The sequence below is a fragment of the Nothoprocta perdicaria genome, unplaced genomic scaffold (assembly GCF_003342845.1).
Source record: "Nothoprocta perdicaria isolate Ctin4 unplaced genomic scaffold, notPer1 scaffold_45, whole genome shotgun sequence".
Lineage (NCBI taxonomy): Eukaryota > Metazoa > Chordata > Aves > Tinamiformes > Tinamidae > Nothoprocta > Nothoprocta perdicaria.
The window spans coordinates 51,973-79,411 of record NW_020455699.1 but is presented as its reverse complement, the minus strand read 5'-3'; the positions used below and the strand labels follow the sequence as shown (position 1 = coordinate 79,411).

General features: G+C 36.7%; 1 protein-coding gene across 1 annotated transcript in view; it reads right to left on the bottom strand.

Annotated features, from left to right (window-relative positions):
• Positions 1-27,316, bottom strand: part of SRFBP1 (serum response factor binding protein 1) — a 58,114-nt gene extending 30,798 nt beyond the window's left edge. Inside the window, exons 1-3 of the mRNA XM_026046609.1 lie at positions 27,287-27,316; positions 4,271-4,359; positions 3,415-3,487 (exon numbers count right to left, since the gene is read on the bottom strand). Of these exons, the coding sequence (XP_025902394.1) occupies positions 3,415-3,487; positions 4,271-4,359; positions 27,287-27,316 (192 nt within the window). The remainder of the gene's footprint in view (positions 1-3,414; positions 3,488-4,270; positions 4,360-27,286) is intronic.
• Positions 27,317-27,439: the final 123 nt, after the last annotated feature.

The window sequence follows — 27,439 nt, the reverse complement described above, 5'->3', positions numbered from 1 at the left end:
AAATTGGCTGTGATCAGTCCTACCAAGTCGGAATCAACCTTTAAAAACACCCATCAGGCAATAAGTTTGTTACTCGGGATAAAAGATAGAAGTTCCAAAAAGCAGCAGCCAGTAGACAGAAGACACTTTGTGTTACCAAGAAACAGATACTCTAAGTAAACAAACAAAGCAAGTGAAAAGGTTTCTTAGCTTAAAGGCAGTTGAATACAGAGATGCAACAGCTCCCTAACTCTACCCCTTTTTTTCCCTCCTCTCTGTAAACTTGATTAACAGAAAGCTATCAAAAAAATCACAGAATTCCACTCGACTCCTAAATCTTGAAATAAACCTCTTGCAAAAGATAGCCCTCCTCTTGGGCCTTCCAAGGGCATCAGTACAGAAGTCCTTCCAAATAGGTACCTGCCTGTGCTAGCATTTCCTAAAAAATCTTTTTTCAAACATGTGGTAGAAAAAAGGTGGTCTGGGTCTGTCTGTTTGGAAAAAGAAAAAAGAAATCATTTTTTTTAGAAAGTATGTTGCCTACCAACTGTGAGGAAAACTCAAAAAAAGTACTACTTCTTCTSTAGGATTTTCACAAAGTGTATATACTTGTGGCTTTGTTCACTAAAAAAATAAAGCTATAAGCAGCAACATTTTAAATAAAAAGTATAGAGATCCTGGAACAACACTCATTTTCCGACTGCAAGCCATATTAGCTGGAGTAATTGGTGTGGGCAGCTTCTCTGGACTTAGAAGTTACTGTACTCCTCAAGCCTCGTGACAGTGTGAGTGCAGCAAAGCCAGTGGATAACACACTGATTTTGCAGGGTGAGAAGTATATCAGCACTGGAATTGGAAGCTTTATGCTTTAGTGGATAAAGAAAGCTATGAGAGGAGGTTCATAAAGGAAACGTAATTCGCAAAGGGAAATACATGTATTTGCGCGAGTCATATTCCACATCTCTAGGGGCCATTCGGATGAATCATTCATCCTGCCTGCATTCATTTACCCTTCTAGGTAAGCAAGTATCCAGTGACCTGCAGTCTCATTTAATCAGCTATTAGACTATTCACAATTTAAAACTACATACCGTTAGCAGTTAATAACGGAATAGAGAATAAAAGAAATGTGGTATTAGAGTAGCATACCCTACCTTCAACACCTCTTTTTATATTAAGTTCACATTTTCACACATGCGAGCTGAAATGTGGCAAGGTAATACAGAGAAGAGCTTACATGTAATACTTGGCCTGAAATCAAGCAGAGAGACCCTGATAGGCAGTGTCAAAGAAGTATCTCTTAACTTTATATCTACTAAGTTACAGAACATGACTGCAATAARCAGCTTAATACTTATTATCCACATCCACAAATAAATTTATTTGTTCCTCTCAAGCACTTGCCTGTCCCAAATTCCAGCAATCATTTTCCTTAACTAACACAAAAAGCCTGCTCAACCTTTCATCACTCCTGATCTTCAGGAATATAATTTGGCATGCAGGGCAACTGGTTCCTGTTTTCCATAAAGAAACTGTAGCTTAAGTAGAACTTTCCTTTTCCTGTTTTACCACTGTTGACAACTGTACTGAAGTCTTTCAAGTTGAAAAGTACTAGAAAGAATTTATGTGTAAAGAAATTTGCCAAAAACTTTATTTTCCACCTGCTCTTCTTCCTGTAGATATTTTTTTCAGTAGTAAGAAAAACATAGATTGCAAGTATCTCCATCTTCCTAAGAATAGCATTTGACAGGCCATTGCAAGCACATAAGAATTTTTCTTTTGACTATGAAACACATTGTAGAGCTAGCAAAGTGCCTTTTTGTTCATGGAACGATTTCATAGGCAACTGAGATCATCTAAATAGCTGTTTGCTTGAAAAGTCAGCATATGCTCTCACTCGCTCACTTTTAAGACTCCTCTTTTTATAAACAATTTCAAAGAAAATTTGAATTTGCCTCTAGCTATCTAGATTACACATCTAACCTCATTTAACAATGACTCTCAGAATTAACACTTAAGTTCTCAACTCATTAAATTTATGTAGCATCAATGAATCACTATTAGTAACTGATGTTTTCCTTTAATTCTGCATGTGACTCCACTTAATCAAATGACAATCTCACAGTGAAAGATTTTCTGCCAAAAGGAGTCAGTCATACTGTTGATATGAGAACCAGCCTCCTACTTTTCAGCACCTCAGTTATATTCTTACACTACACTCCCCAGTTCATAGAAACAGGGAGGTGCTTCAGCCCACCTAACATTGTCATTTTCCTCTGGAGACTACTTCTTCTTCTCTCCTTTAACTACATAGAAAACCAAAAGACCGCACAACTGACATTTTTAAAAACCTAAGATTAGGTCAGGTAACTGAATAACACAATCCCATTGACACCAATCTTGCAGCAAAATCCTCTCAGAAATGCCCACATAAAAACATCTTCGTGCTATTTTGCTTAGTGAATTTAGTGCTATTTTGTTAACAACTGCAACACGCTTGGTTGCTCAACATGCAATTCTTTCAGAGTACCCATAGTTTAGCCTTATATTCCAGCAGACATTTTAAATGACATGAAAAAGACAGAAGCACACAAACTATGGTTTGTGATACCTAACGATACAAGCATACTGCAGCTGGCCAAAAAAGCCGTATGTCTCTCCTTGAGAGTCTTCTATCTTGCCTATCACTTTGTACTACTACAGTGCTGCCACTTTTCTTTTCCTAAAGCTTAATTTAAGTACAGTTGTTCTGTTGAGACTATCTTGTTTTGCAAGTACTATGCAAAAACAAAACAAAAAAATCCCCAAACACAACACACAATCCAAATCCTAAACAAACTAAGGTTTTCAACAAAACAAACGAGTCACTTAATACAGTTACTTAGCAGTTAAGCTCAACAGTTTCTTCTGCTTATAATTCTGTATTCAAATTCTAGGAGGGATTTCACACTTTTTTTTCAATATACATAGTATTAAGGATCTGTTAAAACTGAGATGATTAACATGAAGTGACAGAGCATTAAATATATATATATACACACACACACACACATTATGACATACTAGTCAATGCTTTGGTGATAAAATATGAAAACTGTATAAATTAACAGCAAGTCTGAAGGTTAAGAAGTCCAGCTCTAATCATTGCAAGTCTCCTGCAGCTTAAATTGCAGGAGCTAAAGCACTTTAAAGTTAAAAGTAGGATGCTTGTAGCACCACACAAACTTTGAGATTGCCAATAACTAGACTAATTTCTTGACAGACACAACAAATGAATGTGTAGATATGCAAATAGTCAGAGTTTTCCATTAATGTTACAGAAATGACCAAGCTGACCTTGGAAACAGTTCAGGCAAGTTTCAATAACATATTTCCACAAAACAGAGTTTTTGTTTCTAAAATAAACTACATTTAAACATTTATATATGGTATTACCTTCATAGCATGGATTTCTTCTATCAGTCTCTCTGCTCTTTTTTGATTCTTCAATACTAAGTCTTCTGAACCCCTGTAAGTGAAATCTGTTTATTAAAAAGTCTTTTTGTTGACAGTATTACCACATGGGAAAATTATAAGTAAAACACAGAACCACAGGAGTGTTACATGCAATATTTTTAAGTGATCATCATCTTATGCTTCTCCTATTAAAAATTCTACTGATACAAGACCCTAACCTCAGATATTACTAAATTCTAAAATCTGTAATTTTTAGATATACAAGACAATTTGATCTGTTTCTTGTTTTACACAATTGGCTAAAATTGTGCGTATGTGTTTGGAAAGGAGGGAGATGGGCGAGCAGTATGCTCATTCACACTTTGAACACAGCAACACACAACTCTTTTGTTGTCTTCAGTGGCAAGTTCAAAAATTGTTCTGGGTCAGTTAGCTTTAGAAAAAGAACTTGTAAAATCTTGATTTAAAAAACTTATTGTAAGAAGAAATATAAATTGTGTATCTAGGCAAACAAAAAAATGTTTCTGCTGCAGAATCTTGCAGACTGCTAGAGTTAGGAAAGAGTTACATGCCTTATTTTCAACAGCATAACCACCTAAAAGCTCCAACTGGACTTTTTTTTTAAAAAAAAAAAAAAAACAGGGCAGGCTAAAACTTTAAATATCTTGATTATTTCACATTTTTGTTTACAAGGCAATATGCACACATTGAAATTAGTGTTGAATTAGAAGAGTAACCACTCTTCTAGTGGTTACTAGTCTGTCCATTTTTTTTTCCACAAATAATTAACATAGTCATTAAAACACAAACGAGAACACCAATATTAAAAACTGACTTTTTCAACTTCAATTTCCCAATGTGTCTGGTTAGTCGGCGAATAGTCAAGACCCTGACCTTCTTCACATCTTTTCTCATCTTCACAACCTGTCAAAAAGAGAGAAAACATCATGCAACTTGCTTTTCTTGATTCATGTTTTCATGTATATCTGTTACAATGACAAGATTTTTGTAAATTAGCTTAAAAAAAAATCTTGAAAATAGAGTTCATTCCTGTGCTAACCCAAATCGTAGGTTAAGTCACATTTCATATAAAAATCATGCCGTTTCCATAAGCATCGGACAAAGAACAACTAACAATCTAAAAATGTGTCTGAGGTCGAAATARAAAAGACAATCCTGACTACTTTAATATTATTCTTAGAACTACATCGGGCTAAAGATTTGAACAAGCTCACCTTCCACCTTCATTTAAAACGGATTAGTACTTTCCCATTAGTAAATGTTACATATTGCATAGAAAATATTTTAATTATGAAGCACTTAATACGTATGGGAAGACACCTCAAGCTAAATATTATTTAACTACATAAACAGATTTTGACTTCTCAGGTTCTGTGTGTCTGACTTCACTTTGGTTTTTGACAAGAAGGATTTCCTTCTTGCTACATTCATTTTTACTGTCCACTTTCAGTCCTTTGCTCCAACCAAAATATATTTCAAATGACAGTGTTAAAACACTTGAAAATGATAGTTTCATTTTCTCTCATTTCTCTTCCCACAATCAAAAAAAAAAAAAAACCCAAATAAAATGCCTATCTGAAAACAAATGGCATAATCAAAAAACTTCCCAGAAACTTTTGCCATGAAATTCCATCAGGGTTGACCTGATGGCTAAAAAGTGTGGAGCATTACCACAACTGACTTGTGACCCCAGTWACTTGCAATAGAAATATATCTGACTACTCTTGTTTAAAAAACAAATCATATTTAGAAGTTGAAGTTGGAATAGGAATTGCTACAATATAGATAAGGCTCCAAAGACTCATCAGTCTCATGGAAATACTTTATTACACATCAAATTTCTATCATATCTAATTTCTTAGACACTCCACATCAAATTAATTGCATCTATGCCCAAGCACCTAGCACTGTTTTTTAATGCARTTCTACCAGGAATATCATTATCTACAGTCTCCAAGAAGCTTGGCAGAAGACAGAGCATTCATCAGAGCCCATGGAAGGGAATTTCCAGTTTTGGTAAATTCTCAAAATTTTTCTTTTGGAATATACTTCAGTGAGAACAGCCCTTTTAGTATTTATCCCATGCAGAGTCACCATCAAGGTGAGAAAGTAACACTTATTAAGCAGCGGGGGGAAGGCCAGCTTATAACCTCCACAGTCGACTATTTAAGCCCTGACCAGTGCTGAACACTGCTAAGTCAGGGAGCTAAACAATTTCTCAGCTGGAGTGAAGAGGCTGGTGTGAAGGCCTCTAGAAAGGCTTCTGGTGAGGCCAAGCAAAGAAAGGTGCCTGCCTAGCACTGCACCTGCTAGAGGCAGGAAAGGGGCTGGAGTTATTGGCACCACCAGAGAGAAAAGGAAAAGTGGGAAGATTTAGGCCAAGAACAATTAATACTGAGAAGCAGTTTCCTGTTTAAGTCTGAAAAGCAAGAGTCAATACTTCAACCCTGCTAGGAAAAATAAGGAACTCTAAAAGCTTATGCTTGTTAGATGGACCCATAAGCATTTTCATTCCAGTCAAAAGCAGTAACAACATACAAAACAGGTCAGAGCTTATTGCCATGTCTGTGTGACAGCAGACCTGTTTAAACCTCACGACTTTATTACAACTGACAKGCTTTTTCCAGAGCACATACAGAAGTCTGACAACACAGTTGGATGGAGCTACACACATCCAACCATGTCAGCATTGCCAACTCTGGTACTTCATACATGAAAACCATTTAAGCGCATATTTTTAGAAAGAAGAGCTAGAAGAGTGGATGAACATATCAGAAGATCAGAAGTTAAGGTTTAATTCCATAGAACATTTCTTCCCTACATTACCTTTATTCAGAGCACAAAAGTACTGCATTTCATAAGATGAGTAAAATTACTACAAGTTTTCTAATCTATTTTGAAGAAAAATAGCCTCCTACTTTACATCACTGTAAGTATATAGTTTGGCATTTCAACACATGTATGACTTCTTATAAGGGAGTTTTAGTGTATTTTTTAAAAAAGCTATTAAAAACATCCACGAGCTACAAACATGTTTCAATTAAAATAATTCATAACCAAACACCAAGTATATTTAACTTATCCTCCAAAATATTTTGCAATGTATTTTTTATAGACATATTAATGCAGACACAGCATGTTTCTGGGGCCCAAGTGAGCCAGGATCCAGCCTCTAGAGCTGCCAGCCAATGAAAGCTCTGTGGACAGATGACAGCAGGAATGAGGGAAGGTATTTGCTCTTTGGCAGRCCAGGCCTATCACTTTATGTAATCCACAGTCACTTCTTTCACACGGGACAATATGCATCAACTGTGTTCTTGGAAGTACTCATTAAGTTCTCAAGAAAGCAGTCAGTTTTCCGGGACAGAAATCAAAAAGAGGTCTGCTCTTTTCCAGGATTCCTGAAAAATAGCTATTAGACAACCGGTGTGGCTCATAGGACTCATTAAGCTATCAATTCCTTAGGTTAAAAAGTAAAATATACTTCTATCCAAAAAAAAAAAAAAAAAAAAANCCCCACCCCCAGCCAAAAAAATAGGTTGTGGACTTTTAAAAATAATAAATATTTTCTCATATCAAATGATATATACATCTGTTATAAATGTCCAAGAAATAAAAAGGAATTTTCACAATGAACCTTAAAACAGTTGCCATTTTAGGACAAGGTCAGACTTAACCTACTTTCAGACTTGGCAATAAGCATTTTTAATCTTTCTATAGGTGGTAGTAAACTCAAAGGAATAATTACAGCCATATGATGATACAGCACTGTACAGTGATGATACAGCAGCTCTCCAGCCATATGATTTCTGTATCAATAGTTGCACATTCCAGAATTGCTGGAAATTCAGGAATCAGGTAGGAGAAAGAAACATTTGAACTCTGCAATAAAGATGAATTCCTTTCTTGAGCATATTGCTTAATTTGACAGAAAAAAGCCATCCAGCAAGCAACTGCACTACTATCAAATTTTAAGCAAGGTTAAGCAGCAGGATAAACTGATAATGACTTATCCTATAGATTATGCATAAGTTATTCCATCCAAAGTCTTCAAAAATAGATTCTTTTTCACTAAAAGAAACCTAGGTATTAACATACATCAGTCTAAAATACACATCAGCAGGTTTCAAACGTTATCTTTAGAAATCACACGAAAATCACTCTATTCTTCCTACTGCTACCATAAGTAAAATTTCTGTTATTACAGATCCCAAATAAAAACAAAACAACGAAAAATCACGCCGATAAACATCTCAAAGAGAGACTTTCATTGCTCCCATRGCTTCCACACTATAGTGGGTGCTCCCCAAAATAGGTACACCAGCGAACTGCATACAGGCCATATCAAAGTGAAATGCAAACAACAGCAGGGGTAACAAAAAAATTAATGGTTAGGAAAGAACTAGACTTTGTTCCTCATTTTGCCTCTTCGCCCCTGGAGTGCAAGTTTCTCTAAGAGGATTAAACCAGGAAAGCCTTAACTGTACCACAAGTCATATTAAAACAGTAACTTGGCACTCAGCTGGGAATTCTCACAGCTGCTATTCACTGTTAGTAATAACAGTACCTGGCAACAAAAAGAAAGCCCTGATCTAGATGGCTAGGTGTATCTGACATAGTACAAAGAAAAATGATGGTGTTTCTCAAATGAAAAGGTAGTTCTACGACCTGGAAAACTGCCTTCAGGAGATAGCCCTGAACTTAGTTCTAACTTCTTCCTTGTCTAGAACCAAACCTTTCCTTGGCTTCTTAAAGATATTGCAGAAACTTTAATCATAATAAAAGAACTGATGTCTCATTCAGTATCTATGGTGAAAATAATTTCTACCTTTGGAAAATTCTGATATATGTGCTTAAAACTTGAAATGAAGCTACTTTTTAAACAAAAGCAACAAAGGACAATAGAGTTAGAATATGAACTAGCCTCCCTGCATTCATTAGATCCTCTGGGACAAATCATATATTGTCTTTTCCTCAGGTAAGATGAAAACATTTTACAAAAGCTAGTGATAAATTCAGAAATCTGAGTAAAGCAAATTAATCACTCACAGGTGTGAAGGGCACACGAAAAGAGATGTTACAGTTTCGCAACAGTTCTAACAAATTAATCAAACATTTTTTTGATAAGGTGCACAGGAAATGAGGAAATTTGTCAATGAACTGGGGAGATRGTTCATTTTTTATCTGTATTTGCAAAAATTTGAAGAAAACACATATCTTACATATGCTCATTCCTAAAGCAAATCAAACKATAGATGATTCCAGTTATATTTTGGAAAAATTTAAGTTGTAGCATTTTATTTGTCCTTACTGGCTAACAAAACTCCARAAAGGAAAATCAACGTGATAACCTAACAAAAACTTCAATCCTCAGAAGTTTCGCAATGGTTTCAGTATTCAAACATGGAAAAGGGACAGTATTGCTGTACAAAAACCAACACAKGATTTAATTCATCTTTTTGATCTCTATTTTTCTCCCTCTCCCTCTGTCTCCTTCCCTCTCCCTCTTCCTCCCTCCCCAAGAAAGTTGTTTTTACACAAAATCACAGAATGGTTGAGGTTGGAAGGGACCTCTAGGGATCATCTAGTCCAACCCTCCTGCTCCAGCAAGGACACCTAGAGCACAGGGYGGCATCCAGGTGGGTTTTAAAGATCTCCAGAGAAGGAGACTCCACAGCCTCCCTGGGCAGCCTGTTCCACTGCTCTGTCACCCTCACAGTGAAGTTTTTCTTCCTCACATTCAGATGGAAGAAAAAAAAAGTTTCACTGTTCCCACAGAATTTGTAGATCAAAGAAAGAAACAAAAGAGAATAAGGAAAGAAAACTTGTTACCGAGTCAAAAAATTTAAACACTTTGGAAAGAGCCTCAGATCTGTGATGGCAATAGCTACTATTTTTTCATCCATAGCATTCTTCATGCTTGGTGTATAGGCTCACGTTACATAGAAATTCATATGAACAATCAAAAGGTATTTGCCTTTTCATTTTGAAGACAACAGCAGCAAATTTCTCAGAGGAACATTACATTAYAATAAAATGTTATACTTGGCTACTTTTGAAAATTGTTTTGAGGTTTGTTCAGGGAACATGTCTCCAAACTAAGCTAGCCTTCAGCCAACTCTAAAAAATATAGGAAAGTGTGACTAAATATTTGTAGATGTATCAAGAAAGGTACGTGTCTACTCTCAAATACAGCATCAACTGTACTTCAAAAAAAAATCTTCAAAAGATTAATCCAATGGATTAAGTGGAAAAAAAATAAGTATTAGCATTTTTCTGCTCTGGACTGGTTTGGTATCTTCTGTTCAAAATGGTGAAATATTGGATATTCTGCGTATGTTTGAGATGAAATCTAAAATATTTTCTTATGTTACCATATATAATAGCTAGTATTGTACATAAAAGTATCTGCAARACACAGCATGTGTTTGATTTTCAAGCTAAAAGTTATTTAGAGTTTACTTACGCAGCAAGCCCGTTTCCAAAAGGCAGGAAGGCCAATAAATAGATGGYCATGTCTTCTTTCCTCCAAGAAGTCTGAAGCACATATGACTGTTCTGCTTGGGCTTCAGCCCATGAGGTCCTAAACATCTTGGTCCTGACTCAATAATGCACTTAAACAGAGTACTAAACCTTTAAACAACCAGCACKGGATAACAGACTGGAGTTCCTTTATCTGCTTCTGCCAGCTCACAGTCTAGTCCTAGTTCCTGTGCAAGTAAGTAGAATAGATAAATGATCCTGTTCTCTTCARTGGAGGATTCTGCATCTGTCCTCATCAAATAAAAAGCAGTAATCAGTTCAAGTGCGTAGCATTATGAAAAATCCATAATGTTATATGAACACACRTGCACATTGAGTGTTCCCCTATTCTGTCTCCCACCAAAAAAACAAAAAACACAAAAACAAAACAAAAAAAAAAACAGAAAAAAAACAAACCAAACAAACAAAAAACAGACAAACAAAACTTCATGGCCAGGACATAATTGAAATAATTTTTCATTTACAGTTTTAAGTTATTWGTTCTAAATAAAGTTCTGTAATTTTACAGACATGAATGAATCTGCTTTAGAATACAGTGTCTTAAGTCTCCCTCAACAATTGCTTCAACACAAACAGATGAACAACTCCTGTAARATGAAAACACTCAAAGCAATATGAATTGTCATCCTATCACTTGATGAATGAAAGGAAAGAAGGTAGTTCTGAGCTTCTTACATCTTCACTTCTTAGTTCTTCCCTTGCTTTCAAGGCTACAGATCTCATCTGACAGAAGGTATCACTAGATATGACTAGGCTGACAAATGACAATTGAAAAAAAAGTATCAAGAACGCATCATACAAATCCTGCCTCAGAACAGAATCTCTTTTAACACATSTAAGTGCAGTACTGTCAACAGATTACCATATACTTGCTCACATTGAGCCTAGTGAAAGAACTGTTGAAACAAGTCCCAGGTAACAGCTATGTCTCACTTCCATCTACAACAAATCATGGCAAGGGAAGCCTCCCTGCCTGAGAAGTTTGGCTCCACTGACATCCAAATGGCACAACAGGAAAAGGGGAAGTTGTTTAAGATGCTCCCAAACACAATTAGCTTCTTTAGCTTTGCTGCAAATAAATTTGCTCAAGAAGTCCCAGCTTAAGTTGCAGTTTTCAGCAACAAAAAGGGCAAGTTAATAAAATGCAAAATCATTTGTGTATGTTGCTGAAGCTGCACATAAATAAATGCTGCAGTGATAAGCCCTACACTAAAAGAAAGAAGTGAAATGTATTTAAAGGAGTACTCAATGTCTCCCCAATACCTAAAAGAGAAATGTGTAACAAAGTCTATGTCTTATTTCTCACCAAGGTTCTTTCCTAATTTTAGGGCACCCAGAAATATTGGTTTCATTTTAGTTACTTGAAAGTCTTTCTAACCAAGTTACCACGGCAACATAGTACTCTCAACATTCATTTTTGGTGCTATATGGCAACAGACAGTTTTAAAATTCAAAACACCTGCAATTGGATCACACATTCGCCAGAACTAACAATAGTTCATAATCTTCTGAGTGAATAATCCAAGTGAAAAATGTTTCTGGAACTTCATTACAAATATTTCTCTCTTATCTGGAACAGCAGCCTGAAGAATCTAATGATTTTTAAATTCTTAGGAAAGTTAGAAATTGCCAAATTTACTCCTCTTTCCCCTCCCCCTATTTTTTTAAAGAATCACTGTATTATTGTACATATTTTATATGTGTGAGTATATCTGGAAATAAACTGCCTTAGATTTTTAGCAATTTTTATTTAGCAAGTATTTGCAAAAATGCRTATATAAATTAGTAGAAACATAAAGGCAAAAGTAAAACTTAGATGTACCTACAYGGAGAGCTGGGATTCAGTTCTAAGATAGTTTTATGACAGTGTTATATTATTAACAAATAATATAAATTATTTAAAYGTAAACAGTTTTTAACAAAGGTACAACCTGAGTAAAAAGAGAAAAAAACAGCTAMGAAACAAAAACAACAAAAAAGGCTAGTTCCCCCGGCTCCCCCTCATGGTAACATGAATGATACATTTTAATCTTATTTTTCTGCCTTGAAAATAAGTTGGAGAAGGGGTAGGAGAACAGGTAGAGCACCAAGCCAGAACAAAGCAATTGCTAGGAAATGTACCATTCCTTTAACAAGTTTGTGCAATAAGCAGCACTAATTACGCCTTTAACACTGCCAGATACAAGTGAATGGGTTCAGATGAAATGGACTGGATTATAGCGTAGCGCATCCAACCAAATAAATCAAACCTCTCACACAGGGGACCCAACTTTTTCTGTATTAAAGCACAGCCAGCTGCAGATCAGTGCTGCTGCCCAAGACCGGGAAGCCACACAACTTGCAGCCAGGCTAGATGTGAAGCACCCGCTGCCTCTCAGGCCCTCGGAGTCCCCTCGTGCCAGTCCTCAGTTGCTCACTCAAGGAGAGAASAGAGCACGCTAGACACATCAGTATGTTGTCACCATCATAGGGACACTGCAACATGGTCCTTGCAAATTATGGAGTAACTTTCCTTTCACAGTCTATTTGTGCTGCTTTGTCTGTACTTTCTCAACAGAAACATGGGTATATGAGTATATCTTCAATACAACACCATGCCTCCTTAAGTATGAAGAGCTCTTGTCATTTCTAACAGTTTCTCCAAGTGAAAACCACAACCAGTACTCAGACTGCTAGCAAAGATCATTGTCAGCCAAAGGTTTGGAAAAGCGATTCAAAATATCTGAGACAGTTAGGAGGGGGTAATGCTAGTATAGAATTACTTGCTCATAGCCAATGACCAAAATTTAACAGATTTATTGCTCCTAAGGCAGTGTCTCATTGTAAAGAATCAGGTTCCTTTAGAGAACATTTGAGTCTCTCAAGTCCAAACCAATCTTGAGCTGGCTAGGCACAAAAAAATACCAAAAAGATGTCAGTAGCTATAAACTTGCAGATAAGAAATAGTTGTCATAAAACAGCTCACAGAGGCCAGGCTATACTGATCAATGCGTAGGTTACCACATCAGTGATGCTGGGGTAGAACAAAAATGTTTAAGTCCTTCAAAATGAGAATGACCTGAAAATGATTTCCACCCCTATATTTAATTCATCAGCTGGATTTGAGCTTGAAATCCCACATCTAACACTGCTAAAAGTATTTCCATGAAATGCTGCAGGGGGTTGAGATCAAGGCAGCCAACACAACCAAGCTCAAAACAATAGATTTCTATATTAGGACTCCTTAATTACACCAAAATTCTAGCTAGAGGCCAACATGTGCTTTTCATGTCCCCTTATCCTTTGATTTCATACAAAGACAGTAACAGAAAAAGCTACCACACCACCTGAAAATTATCAGGATAAACATAAAATGGGTAAACTGGAGGAGAACTAAGTTCTAAAACTAACAATTTGAAGTTCTCTTCAAAGTTCTCTTCAAATTGTGAACTTTTTCAAAAAGCAAATGGGTAACAATAAATTCCTCACATAACATTAATAACATTTAGAATATTTGCACATTTAGGAGAATAACGTCAGTTATACAACTTACCACTTTGTGTTAATTATAAGCATTGCAAACATCTATGTAATTCTGTATTGCTGAACTGCTGCCATGAAAAAGAAAATTTTGACAGAAATGGGTACGGTACTACACAACAGTGCAATAAATAATCAAAGAAACAAGACTGATSTTATGGTGAGATTGTTTTGCAGTTTTTCTTTAAGTATTCACTATCAYGTTTCTATTCCCTCCACATTGAGAAGCCTATGTATCTTTATAATTATATCTGTATAAATTGCACAAGTTGCTTAGGAAAAAAAAAGATATCAAATTAGACTGAAAACTCACATCCCTATTTAAAGGATACTTTTCACTGAACTAATTGCATTATATTCTAAAGAACATTTGAATTATGCTAGGCTTTAAAAGGTCAAAAAAGCAACAATAAAATATTCCAAGGGTAACATCGTTGAGTATTTTCTGCCTTCTTTCATGTTGYGGGACGATCTCATTCGAGTCTGCAGCAACTGTCAGAGTTAACCTGTCTAGAGAGCCTGTCTTACTCTGCAAGCAGCAAAGTTTTGTGTACCAGTTCTCCTTCGCAAGCTCCGTCTCACAGGTTCTTTAAAGCAGAAAGAAATGCCATCGCCTCAGTCAGCACAACCCACAGATCAAACAAAGCATTAGCATCATTCACCACTAGAAGCTAGAATGCTCACGTCTAACTTGCTGGTACATGATCAGTAACAGATTTACAGAAACATTGCTCCATTATCTAATAGGTATTGACCCCGAATTTGATATACAAACCATCCTGCAACAAAATCTAACATTAAAAAATGAATAGCATTTAATTCTATCTTGCAAGAAAAACCTCAACAGAAGCACAAATTGGTAATTCATCTGAAAAGATAATCTACTGCACTGAACCATTTTCCCTTACTCTACATCCACACGGCTTACGGCAGGCTGCAACAGCAGGATCTAGATTATARCATGCAAAAGTCTATTTTGCTTCCTATATCACATTCTTAATAGACTTGGAGAGTCTATGGAGGTATAGCTATCAACTGAAGATGTCCTATTAGTTTATGTTTTCCAAGGTTTCATAGAATCATAGAATCCTTTAGGATGGAAGGCACCTTTAGAGATCATCTAGTCCAACCACCCTCCACACGCAGGGCCAACTAGAGCATGTGGCACATGTAGTCCAAGCAGGTTTGGAAGATCTCCAGAGAGGGAGACTCCACAACGTCTCTGCGCAGCCTGTTCCAGAGCTCTGTCACGCTCACTGTCAAGAAWTTTTTCCTTAAGTTCCTGTGGAACTTGGGGTGCTTCAGTTTGTGGCCTTTTCCTCTAGTCCTGTCAGTGGCCACCACCGAAGAGGCCAGCCCCAGTTTGTTCTGACAGAATTTATCAAATCAACTTTAAAAACCATGAAAGACAGATGCTATGTAYACTTCATATATAATGTTTTCAAGGGATCTAAATTAAAATGAGATTTCTTTATTGTATGAAAAATTGAACGACTTTTTCCTACTCACTGCTATCTGCATACACTGAAAAGTAGTGCAATACCTATGAATAACTAAACTAAGCGAAAAGGCTGTCTGAAAGTAAAGAATCTATAAAGCTTACTGGTAAGGACAGAAGAGCTAAAAAGTACTTTATACAGATATCAATACCTCTTACAATGGCACTAGGATTCCTCTTAAGAGTACAAGTGATTTCATATGCTCACATTCCAAACACTATTTTTAATGTACTTCAGACTTTTTCCCTCCCAAGATAACTCTACAAAGCTATATATTAGATGGGTAGATTTGGTCAACTGAGTTAAAGACTTCACACAGGATAAAGTTTAATCCAAGGTCCTGATGYATGAGTGGTGTTCTCCAACAAGAAAGTCAGCAATAAACACTGACCTTCTTTAGGTAGTTTTATATGGTCCTTTCTGCCCTTCTAGCTCTCCTTCATACTTCACCCTGCCATTTATTTATTGGCTTCATGGGAAAAACATTCTCTCCAAATTATGGATTAAATATGAAACACAGAACAGATTATACAGGACAGAGAATTTATATTACTCTTTATTTCCTCTTTGATTCTCAGTTTCTTTTCCTAATTCAAACATTTGTTTAAAAAGTATTCCATAAGATCAACATTTTTCACCAAGTTTAAAGAGCATTTTAAGTTGCTCTTTTTAAGTTACTGGAATGGTAGCTGCTAAGAATCCAACATACTTTCTCAGATACACCCCAGATTATATGATTTCTAATCAAAATTAGATCTGATAAACAGTTTATCTTTAAGAGTATCAGCCACCTTCGGAGCATCAACCGATTCGGCYGATTAGATTACTAAACCAAAGTTTCAGGCATATGCTTGTATATCTATTTCTTTAGTGTGTCTATTCTCTTGATTATTGTACTAAGAAAGATAAAGCTTGCACTTACCTTTAAAATGCAGTACTTTCCAGTATTTTAGCTTAAATCTTACCAAAAAAAGAGCCTTGGAGCAAATTCACCACTCTATAAGAAACATATGCAGATATTGACTAGTGCTCAAAACCAGCAACTCCAAGGATAATATATGAGAAAATTGTAGAGACAGAGGAGGAACTGATGAAACTAGTGTGAAGATTTAAGGAACACTGGACACAAGGCTGTAAGARACTAGGTTTCACTGCTTCTGTAGCTTAAGCATACACTATATTTCAGTCCTATGACATTCTTTGGTATTTTWAAACTGGCGATTGAACTTTTAAGGGATATTAGAACATGTTAGCTTGTTGAACAGTATATCTCCACARAAGACGTTCTTTTCTGCAACACACTTTAATAGTTATTAGAACTACGTTTAACTTCAGATTAGTCAGGGAATGAGCAGGGTGCATGTGAAATACTATAGCAGCATAAAGTTTTGCAAATATCCATACTGTAGTGAAAAAAGTAGTTCTTTTTTTCCTGAAACTACCATTCAGCAAAAGCACTTCTCTTGTAAAAAGACTCATCTAATTTAAAATTTCTGTATCTATGTCATTAACCATGACATAGCAGTAACTGAGCAGTATTTAATTAACATGACATATAAGCAGTAATTGAGTTAAAAGTAATTTATAGGAATAACACAATAAAGGTAAAGTTCCAAGTTCATACAATGAGCAAATGATTATTATTGTGTTGAATGCAGACCTCATCTGGAGGGTGATTAAATTTGATAAACTTCTATTGAACTATTTTTCTGATTAATTAAACCGGAAAGACAGACGCAGTCTTACTACCACAGTTTTTAGACTATCAGGCTATGAAGTGTATGCATAGTCTGCTCTTGTGAAAACTGAAAATAACAATAAAAACAGACAAAAAAGAACACACCAAAAAAATCACCACCAAAATACACCACACATCTTGACTGTATATTTGAAAAAACAAAAAACACAAATAATCACAGARTCATAGAATCATTASGGTTGGAAGAAACCTCTACAGATCATCTACTCCAACCCTTCTGCTTAGGCAGGGATACCCAGAGCACAGAGTGGCATCCAGGCACTATTGGAAGAACTGCAGAGGAGACTCCACAACCTCCCTGGTCAGCCTGTGCCAGAACTCCGTCACCCTCACAGGAAAGAAGCTGTTCCTCACATGGAGATGGAACTTCCTGTGTTTCAACTTGTGTCCACTGCCCCTTATCCTGTCACTGGCCATCACTGATAAGAGCTTGGCCCCTTACTCCCTACATTCTCCCCTCAGGTATTTGCTGATTAGATTCCCTCTCAATCTTCTCTTCTTCAGGCTAAATAGACCCAACTCACTCAGTCTTTCTTCATACGAGAGATGAGACTCCCTTTTATCATGCTTGTTGTTCTCTGCTGGACCCTTTCTAGAAGCTCCACGTCCCTCTTGTCCTCTCTAGGAGCCCAGAACTGCCCCCAATACTCCAGGTGCGGCCTCYCCAGAGCTGAGCAGAGGGGCAGGATCCCCTCCCTCCACCTGCTGCCAACATCCTCCTGATGCAGCCAGAAGCCCATKGGCCTTCTTGGCCATGAGGGCACTGCTGCCTCATGGCTAACGTGGTGYCCACCAAGACTCCCAGGTCCCTCTCCGTGGAGCTGCTTTCCAGCAGGTCAACCACTACTCTGTCCTGGTGCCTGGGGTTATTCRTCCCCAGGTGCAGGACCCTGCACTTATTGAATCTCAACAGAATAACCCTGTTGTTCCTCTCTGCCCAACTTTCCACCCTGTCCAGGTCCCTCTGAATGGCACAGCCCTCTGGAGTGTCGGCCACTCCACCCAGCCCGGGATCATCCTCATACTTGCTCAGGGTGCCCTCTGTGCCCTCGTCCAAGTCACTGATGAACAGGTTGAACAGCCCTGGGCCCCTGCGGGACACCACTGGCCATAGGCCTCTAACTGGACTGTTGTAAAATTCATATTTTCCAATGAAGAAAAAGTCTCCAAAAACACAAACAGGAAAGAATAAAGAAATAAGGGACATGTTCATTTTAAAACACTTTTCAAAAAATTTGTTTTTAATAATTTCTTCCAACTTATCTCTAATAAATTTCTCTCTTCATCAAGAATTATGTCCCATACAGATCAGGCCAAACAAAATCTTAAAATAGAAAGCAAGGCTCACCTATTTTTATCACAGGTGCCATAAAGCTTTTCAGTATCTCTGGAAGGRAAAACAAGAATTCTCTCCAGTGGAACACTGGATTAACTTTTTATACCAATTATGGTGTTCTTTATTCCTTGGAGACCACATAAAATAAAATTGATTTTGTGATGAGATCCCTGTGTAAACTCACAGGTGTGCAAAATGGATATTTGTTTGAAAAAGTATAGGGAAAAGTGACAAAGTAAAAGTTGGGGGGAAAAGGATGAATATGGAAAAAAAAGAATAAAGAACTCTAAATATGCTGCCAGATGTCTGGTTGACACTGTTCTTTTATCTAATAGTAATACCTTCATACAATCAGGTCTCCACCAGGCAAATGCCAAGATTCTAAAAATCTAAAAGATGTAATACAGCCATCCCAGGACTAGTAATGACATATAACTGTGCTGGAAGGTTTCTGCAGTCTTCTTTGTTCTAATAGTACAGCTGCTCTCATATTACTAATATAAATATAGTACACTTATTGTTAGCCTTTTAGAACCTCTCCCCCACATCCAGTGCTGGGTCTCTTGTGGGATTCCCTTTTCCTGAAACTTACTGCTTTCTTCTTCTTAAGACTACCCCGTTTCCACATGTACCACATGTACCTCCTCGCTAGCTCTCRTCATCCCTTATTTTGCTTCCCCCTCCCCAACACACTTCATTATGCCCCAGCAAATGTGAAGTATTACCACTCCTCTCATCAGCTTTTCTATTTCCAAACTGTTCTAACAGCAGCAATCACCTTAGCCGCCCTCTTCCTTTTCATCCTCTGAAATTCCTATTTTATCACGCAACGAAGTGAGAGTTATGCACTCCTGCTCCTATGCTACTCATTTCCTTTACAGTAGGCCTCCAGTGATTTTTGCCTCTGGATGAAATCCATTATTCATTCCTTTGACCCAGCAGCTATCCAAAACAGTTTTATCAACCTCTCATGCAACCCTGTTCACTCATTTCTCCATATGTTGGCATAACTGCATCAGACTTACTAGCGTACTCTCATTAAACAGGGGAGAAACATAACTGATTCTGAAAAAGCATTGTGGCCTGCTGCCACAATAAGAACTGTGAGAAACTAACTATTTGGTATATCATAATGAGAATAAGAACTGTGAGAAACTAACTATTTGGTATATCATAATGAGAATAAATTTGATAGGAAGTGTTCTCCTAATTGCTTAGAGATTCAGATATTCATACTTGGCATACTGGCAGCTCTGTCCAATGACACATGACAACTACTGCCTACACAAAACTACTTTTTGCTGTAGTACTTCACCATCAACTTCCAACAACTTGTTTTTATATAGACGGTGGGATTTCTTGACAGCGCTTTCATTCAAGGATTTTTTTTTTAAATGGAGCAGCTTCCAAATAAACAGCTATTCCACATTCACTACTTACGTTGTGTGTTAAGGTAAGATGCAAGTAGATGCAAGACGAGCACTAAGGTTTTAATTCCCACAAAACAGAAACAAAAATTAAACATATAAAAGGTAATAAAGCCCTCCCTAATATAGTACTCTCCAACACCTGCTCCTAGTCAGGACACTTTCTCTACTGTACACTTTCACACTGTATCATATTTAAAGAACATTCAATCTAATTCTCCTTAACAACGTGCACAGCAATAATACTTTAAATAATCACTCAAATGAGCTGCTGAGAGCTACTCAATATGCACTGTTTGCTTGACGATAGATGAGAAGAATTGGAAYAAGTAAAGGAGCACACAGTAACTAGCCTCCAAAACAATGGAGTGAATCCAACCAATCCCTAGGCACTATTCTGAAACTTTAATTCAAGAATTAGAGTCCCTAGCTTATTCTAGATATCCTGGAGACATATGCATCAAGCTTACCACTGATTTTCAAGGGAAGTTCTTGAAGAATCTTTAAAGAAATTTTCCAGCATAATTTTGGCCCATTAACTCAACATAAGAATAATGGAATGGAAAGACATGACCTCCCCAAAAGCCAAGCAATTACAAAGGAGAAAACACACCAGAACAAAAGCAAACTGGAACCAAATATTTGCATTTTTTAAACATGACAGTTGATTTACATTCTAAGTACTTAATTGTAAATACACACACAATTTGTCATTTCTTATTAATCCCACAATGAATAAACATATGCCATTGCATATTCCATCTTTGCAAGGAAAATACATTAATGTAATCAAATATTTTCTTCAAATAAAGCCAGTTCAAGCATATCTTCTTTAAAGATAAAACATAATCCAAAAAAGTCATAGTCTAGTAGCCACCCACTTGCATTGAAAACTTTTTTTGCCTTAATTGTTCTCCATTACTGACCTCCACAGCATAAGATAAATCAAATAGAATGCCATTGGTGCTGCATCGTTTAACAATTCACAATTCATTCCTGTACTTTCAGAGGGAAAAAAACCCTCAAATCTACTATGGAAGAAGAAAACAAACAAACAAAAAAMCCCTCCATCGCTCCCATTTCTTCCATTGTCAATGTCTGCAATCATACTAGTAAAAAATAAAACAAATTCACTGTATCACAGGGCTTTTTTCCTTTTTTTTTTAAAAAAAATATATTTTTAAAAAATACATATAAATATATATATAAAATATATACACACACACACAAACCGCTAAATTGCAGTTAATGAAAAAAAAAAAGCTGTAGTTTGTGTTGCAAGTATCTTACCATTTCTTTAAACCAAGAGTTACTGAGTTTCTCATGACTGTTTGCATGCTTTTTTCATTATTGTACACTACCACACCAAGGAACCACAGATGTTTCGTTTTATGAGAGCATCTTACTAGTCTACGTGGCCTACCACACACACTTCATATAAAGCACTTAAACTCAGGAAAAGTTTCATTCCTGACCTGAAATACAGTAGTTTGATAATGTCTGTATGCAGTATTGCCAGCAACAAATAACTGCATAATTTTCCACATTTAATTGCTCAGTAATCTGCTGAAAGTAAAACTGTGTGAATTACAGATGAGAATTTGCTGTAAATATAGTATAACTGATGATGTGGCAACCCTAGAAACTGTGGAAGCAGCTGCTGGAAGAGTTCCTAGAGAAAAAAAAAAAAAAAAAAAACACCCACAATTCTTCAGAATTCTATCTCACAGAGTATAAGTTTGGAAATTTCATAAGCTTTCAAAAGACCTTTTCCTTAGGACATTTACATGGTCTGTAAAAGAATGTCAGTAATTTAACACTTGAACAGTTTTAAGCAGAATTCAAACCCAAACTAGAACATTTTTTCCCCCTTCAAGAAATCCTTGTGCTTAGAATTGCTTATTAGTAACACAAGAAGTTTTGAAACATGTATTTCCATATAGCTATAATATGATTATTGCCAAGTAATCTACAGTTTAAAGTTCCTTTTACTTTCTAACTTTCTACATGCTTACAGTTTACAGCAAAATGCTATAATTTGCCAATAGAGAAAAAAATGTTTTGGTTCTTCTGCTATTTGATTAGAAAATTTTGTACACATAACAGAACATGTGACTAGCTTCAAAAAAGTATTTAAGACCACATATAAGCCATGGTTATGATGATCTGGACAGTGCCAGAATTCACTCAGAGCTATTGTTTCAACCAAAGATTAAATATTTTGGTGGAAAAAATAATTAAAAAAAGTGTTTACCACTTGGTCTTAACAGTAATTTGGAAATGGTAATTAATAAACCTGGAGTTGTCTTAAGTTCCCAAAGACATATAATCCACTTTATAGAGCTTAACCATGCTGACAGATGGCTCAGAATACTATCAGAGACCTCTAAAAAAGTCTAGAATCTGAAGCACTTACTAGAAATGAAAAGCCTAAAATTATAGGCCTTCTTCAATTTGAGGAAGTCTAAAATAATTGTTTCTACTTCCAAGAAAGGCCTGGCCAGCATGTTGCATTGGGACCAGAATAAGATTATACTAGATCTGTATGCCAGAGATAAAACAGTAAAAAGGAACTAAATTGTACGACAGTAAGAAGAATTTCCTCMTTAGTACAAAATCCAGAGATCCAGTATTTCCTCTGAGGCTGTTTATGAATTTTATGTTAATTGCTAGAGAAGTAGTCCTAGAAGCATAGTCCATATCTCTAGGGATACGGATGCACCCTCAGGTGCATCTGTACAGAACTGGGCTCCCCTTGAACCATTAAGTCTACTTTCTTTCCTAGATGGTGGCCCAGAGCTGACATGTGTTAATATTTGTTACTAGTGCACTCTGTTGGTGACTGAGATCACAGGATGCAACCCATCTCAGACAGAGGAAACCTATAAATCGGATTTCTCATCTGGACATTTTCTGAACAACTCAGTTGTTACAAAAAASCATTTCCTTCATTACACAAAGGCATTTAAAAAAGCATAAAAAATGGAATGATACTTTGAATAATGAGAGATAATATATATCTCCATTCAATCCAATTTCAGACAATGGTCAGATAGGTCATCTAGTACCTTGCTTTCAAGCTTGCTTTAGATAACCATTAAGTCATTATAGAAGACTTAAATTGCCCTACAGAAGCTTCCAGATTCTAACATAGTCAATGAAGAGAGAACAGATCATGAAAGGGATCTTTGTGAGTAGCTACTTTATTTTAAAGCAAATTCTGGAACCCTGAGCTGAGATAGCTAGTTATTACTTAAAACTGCTTTAATATCTTTTACACTTATAGAACTCAGCCTTTAATTTTGAAAGTTTCAGTCTAGTTTTTTCTTTTTTTTTTTTTTGTAAACACTGGTAAAGTTTATGAATATGCTTAAGAAAAGTTTCTTAGGTAAGAATAGCTACTTGGACATAATATGCTAAAAAGATATATTCTCTTTAAAATTCAACCTAATAACCCAATGAGACAAAAGACTCTTTTTCTGCTGTTCTACAGAAATCTAGATCACCAGAAAGAGATATACTGATGAAGCATGCATTTGACCTTTCATTCACAAGCTGGCACAAAGCAAGGTGGGAGAAAAGACATGTATAAAAGGAAGTTTATTAGCAATAATTAATTTTCTGCTTACTTTTGTCATCTTAATTGTGTCTAATCAGCTAACAGCAAGCACAACATTTATCTATGTCACACCACGCAAACAAGGCCTTCGTAGATGCATTTCCAACTGCKTATTTCCTTCCACCCACTGTGATAAAAATGTAAGACAGACAATATGTTTTCATACTTTCAGAGGCCCTTAATTACTGTTGGTGACTTTCTTCACAAGGTAGACTATTTCTGTCAGCTTTCCGTATGACTATTTTTTGGTCCATGATCGTTCYATCCAGCTTTGACTTCACTGTACACCAATGAAAACCCTAACCACAGGTCCAGACTACTTTCTGAACATCTTGCTCATCTAAATTGCAGGTTAGGTAATTCAGAGGTCAAGTTGTCAACTGTAAAACTAAAAAATAAGAGGGTCTGAGCACTGATATGCTGACACATCACAGCATGCAATTTTGGAATCCAAACATTTTGCCAAAGAGAATGCAGAGCCTTAAAGCTCAGCAACTAAGCACCCTATTATAAATATATATATTCATTCTTTTTTTAAAATATGTACTGTGCTTAGAAGATGACTGAAGACATAACTGCATATCCACTTAGTCTTAAGATACTTCTTAAATCTCAACTATATCTTTTATGAAAGAAGAACATAACAAATAGTGGATAATTGTCATTATTCGTACATCATTTTCATTACCAAAAACATTGTTTTATAAATAAAGTTCAACTTTTTTTTAAACTTGTAAGATGTTTAAAATGCTTTTTTAGGAGAAAAAAAAAGACTTTACAACATGAAATAGATCATTAAAAGCAAGTTCAAGAGAAATTCATGTAATATGTAAATTTACAAACCAAAACAAATTTGGTAAATTCAATTTGTTTGAAGGAAAAGGTTTTTATTCCAATTAGCATGCCAGATATTTCTACCAACTTAAACAAAACACTCTTACAAAGTGGAAAATTTAACATGGAGGTAATTGGTTTTAGTTAACATAAGAAGCACGTGGATTTTTTTCTTAAACATGTAGAATAAATAGGTTTTTAAGGCAAATGGTTTATGCATGCCTAGGGCATTTGTTTCATCTTAAAAAAAAATCACAAACTTATCGCATATGAAATTTTATGAAATCAGAGACAGAAACAACTGTCCACTCTAAGATAAGTTAAATTTGTTTTTTGAAACATGCCATCTTATTAATATTCAGCTTTGTTCTTGTAAAGTATATCTCTACAAGCATTGTAATGGCCACATATTTACAACTACTTAAACAAAGTTTCCATTTTTTTTTTTGCATTTCATGAACTTTAAGTTTAATTCATTTAGCTAATTATACTCAGAATTGACTTCTACAACCTAGATGGGAAGGAGAGAGGGGGAAACATTCTCATACTCTGTTACTTCATATTCAAACAGAAAATACCATTTAAGAAACATGAGTTCTGTATGAATGCAAGTCTGATTTGGCTTTCATTCACAAGCTTTAGTTTCATATTCTTGTGTACTGGGCCGTGTACTGGTTTTACTTGAAAAACAATCTTTTTTTCATATTAAACATGTGAGGTTTCTCCTTTTAAACATGCATCAGTAGATGATTATGTGCTGCCATCTAGCAATAGTTTTCAAAAGAGCTTAATTTACATGAGTGAAATTTCAAGTATTAAGCCTATGATAGAACCCCTAAAAATTATTAGAAAGATTTTTATATTAGAAAACATGCATAGCACAGGTAATATTTTAAGATTCCTTCCTACTGTGTGCCTATGAATTTAATTTAAAGGCAAGATGAGACTAACTAGGGGATAATATAAACAAGCAAGAATACTCTTATGTAGCTGATCTGAGGAAACAAAACAAACAAAAAATCACCACCACATACACACACATATACACAAACTCTATACAGCCATTAACTTTGCCATTCCAAAACAATAATACTCATACTCTCTCACCATACATTTGCAATTACACTGSACTGAAATAACCTGTACAAGCAGTAACTTACCATCCTTATATCAGAGAAGTATACCTTATCCACAGAAGGCAGGTGCTGTATAGCTTTTACCTGTAGCAGTCTAGTTCATAGGAATATATAAGACAGTTTGGAACATAAGGATCACTGATAAACATTTTTTTWTCTTTAAGCAAAAGATAATGAGTAAAATTTTTGGAAACCTATCATCTAAAATTTCTTAAGGTCTCATCATTTAACAGTCATCATAGATTACTAAAAATTTGCTGAAGCAAAGATAGACTTCCACCAAAAACTTAAATTTATAATGGTAACAAAACCTACTAGACATGCAGAGCCTAACATGAAACTATTGCGATTACAGCTAGGACAAACAATTAAGTTTATCGGCTATTTAAGCACTATTTAAATTTCTTTCTGCAAATCATAATAATTATTTCATATATCCTAATTGGGGATTGGGTCAGGAAAGAGGGAAGGAAGAAGAGAATCTATATGACTGCATCTTGGTTTTGATTACAAAAGGCCAAAGGAGYGTATTCGAGGGCTGCTTTTCAACTGTGGTAAGTAATTTCCTTACCAAAGGGAAAGGACAGACAAAAAATACATACCTATATATCCTGCAGTTGGTTTAAACCATTAGGCTTTCTGAAATAATTTCCTTATTAATGCTCAAATTCCCTCACACTGTCAAATATTATAAGAATATTTCAGTAAATGTAATACAGAGAAGACATGCAGATATTTAGTCCATATATTTTAATAGTCACTGCAATTSTTAATAAAGCACACTGTGAAAAGGCACAGGTGAAGAAAAAAAGATTAAGCTACTTGCAGCAGGGGTCCATCAAGAACAAGCATCTTACCCTTAGCCACCTAGACCTGCTGTCCTTCCTGATGGCAGTTGGGATTCCTGCTCTTGCAAAACCTTATTCCTCGGGATGCACCTGTTATTAGACAGTGTCTATTTGTTGCCCTTTAGGAATTCGCCCCTTCAAGGATATTTCTCAGAACTTGTACTTTCCTAGTAGGAATACCTATATTGGTATTTGGGCTTTGAGAAGTGAAAGCATCACTAACACTCTTACTGATATCTTTCTAGAGTTTCAGTCTTTCATAGAGAATTTCTTTTCCTGTAGAAAAATTTGGCCTTTCTTCATTAAATAATACCTAATATACAAAGTATCTCTTTGTTAACAGATAAGCAATCATTCCCCAARTTTCATTTGGTCTCACATTTATTAATAAGTACTAAAAGCACTGCTAAGTTACAACACAGATGTCCATATTTTGTATGGTAACAGGCTATATTTTATTCTAATGACCTATCTACCACTTGCTAAATTGTACTCTCTCTCAGGCCTAGCATGAGCYTTGATCATAAGATCTACTTTAAATGCATACTGTATCAGAATGCATTTATAGATGTGTAAATAAATAAGAATGCTGATATAAATTGCAGTCTTTAGTTATCTCACAGATGGCAAAACAACAGCTGTAAGGAAAGATTATGAATTATCTAGAATTYTTGGAAATACCCATTTAATATCCACAGGCACTGGTCCAACACACCTGCAGAAAGCTTATCAACAGCTTACGCTCCTCCAGATAAAGAACATATAGTCTAAATGCACACGAAAAACCTATTCATGCGGGTGAAAAACTTACTGTGAAAAACGCGTGCAATCAACCTAGTATAAGCCAGACAGGYACAAACAGTAGCACGAGCATAGCATCAACGTGAAAAAAAAAACTGACTGAAATACAAGATGCCTGGCTTCTTACAGAAGCGAAACAAGTTGTTTCTAACGCCGTTAACGCCTCACTCCCAGCCCCTCACTCCAAGGGCACGGGGGGGACGCAGATGTGCTCAGGATGCACAGAGGTACCTGGGGACTTGGGCGAGCCCCCGAGGCGGACCTGGGGAGCACCCGTGCCCCCAGAGGCCTCCATGGCGGCCCGGGACACAGCCCAGCCGCGGCTCCTCCTCTGCCAGGGGCCCAACGGCCGCCGCTTCCAGCGGCAACCGCCACCGCCAGCAACGGCCGCCGCCGCCGCCAGCAGCGACCGCCACCCCCCTACCCAGAGGCGGCCGCCTGCACCTACAGCGGCCACCGCCGCACCCCAGAGGCCGCTGCTCGCGGCGCAGGCCGCGCTGCGGGCTCACCTCGTTGTTGAGGTTCAGCACGGGGGCCATGGCGCTGATGGCGGCGCTGCCGCCGGCCGCCCCACGCCGCTTCAAAGGCGGCGCGAAGCGAAAGCGCGCGCATGCGCCGCGCTGCCCAGAGCCGCCGTGCCGCCCGGCCCCGCCTCCCTAGCG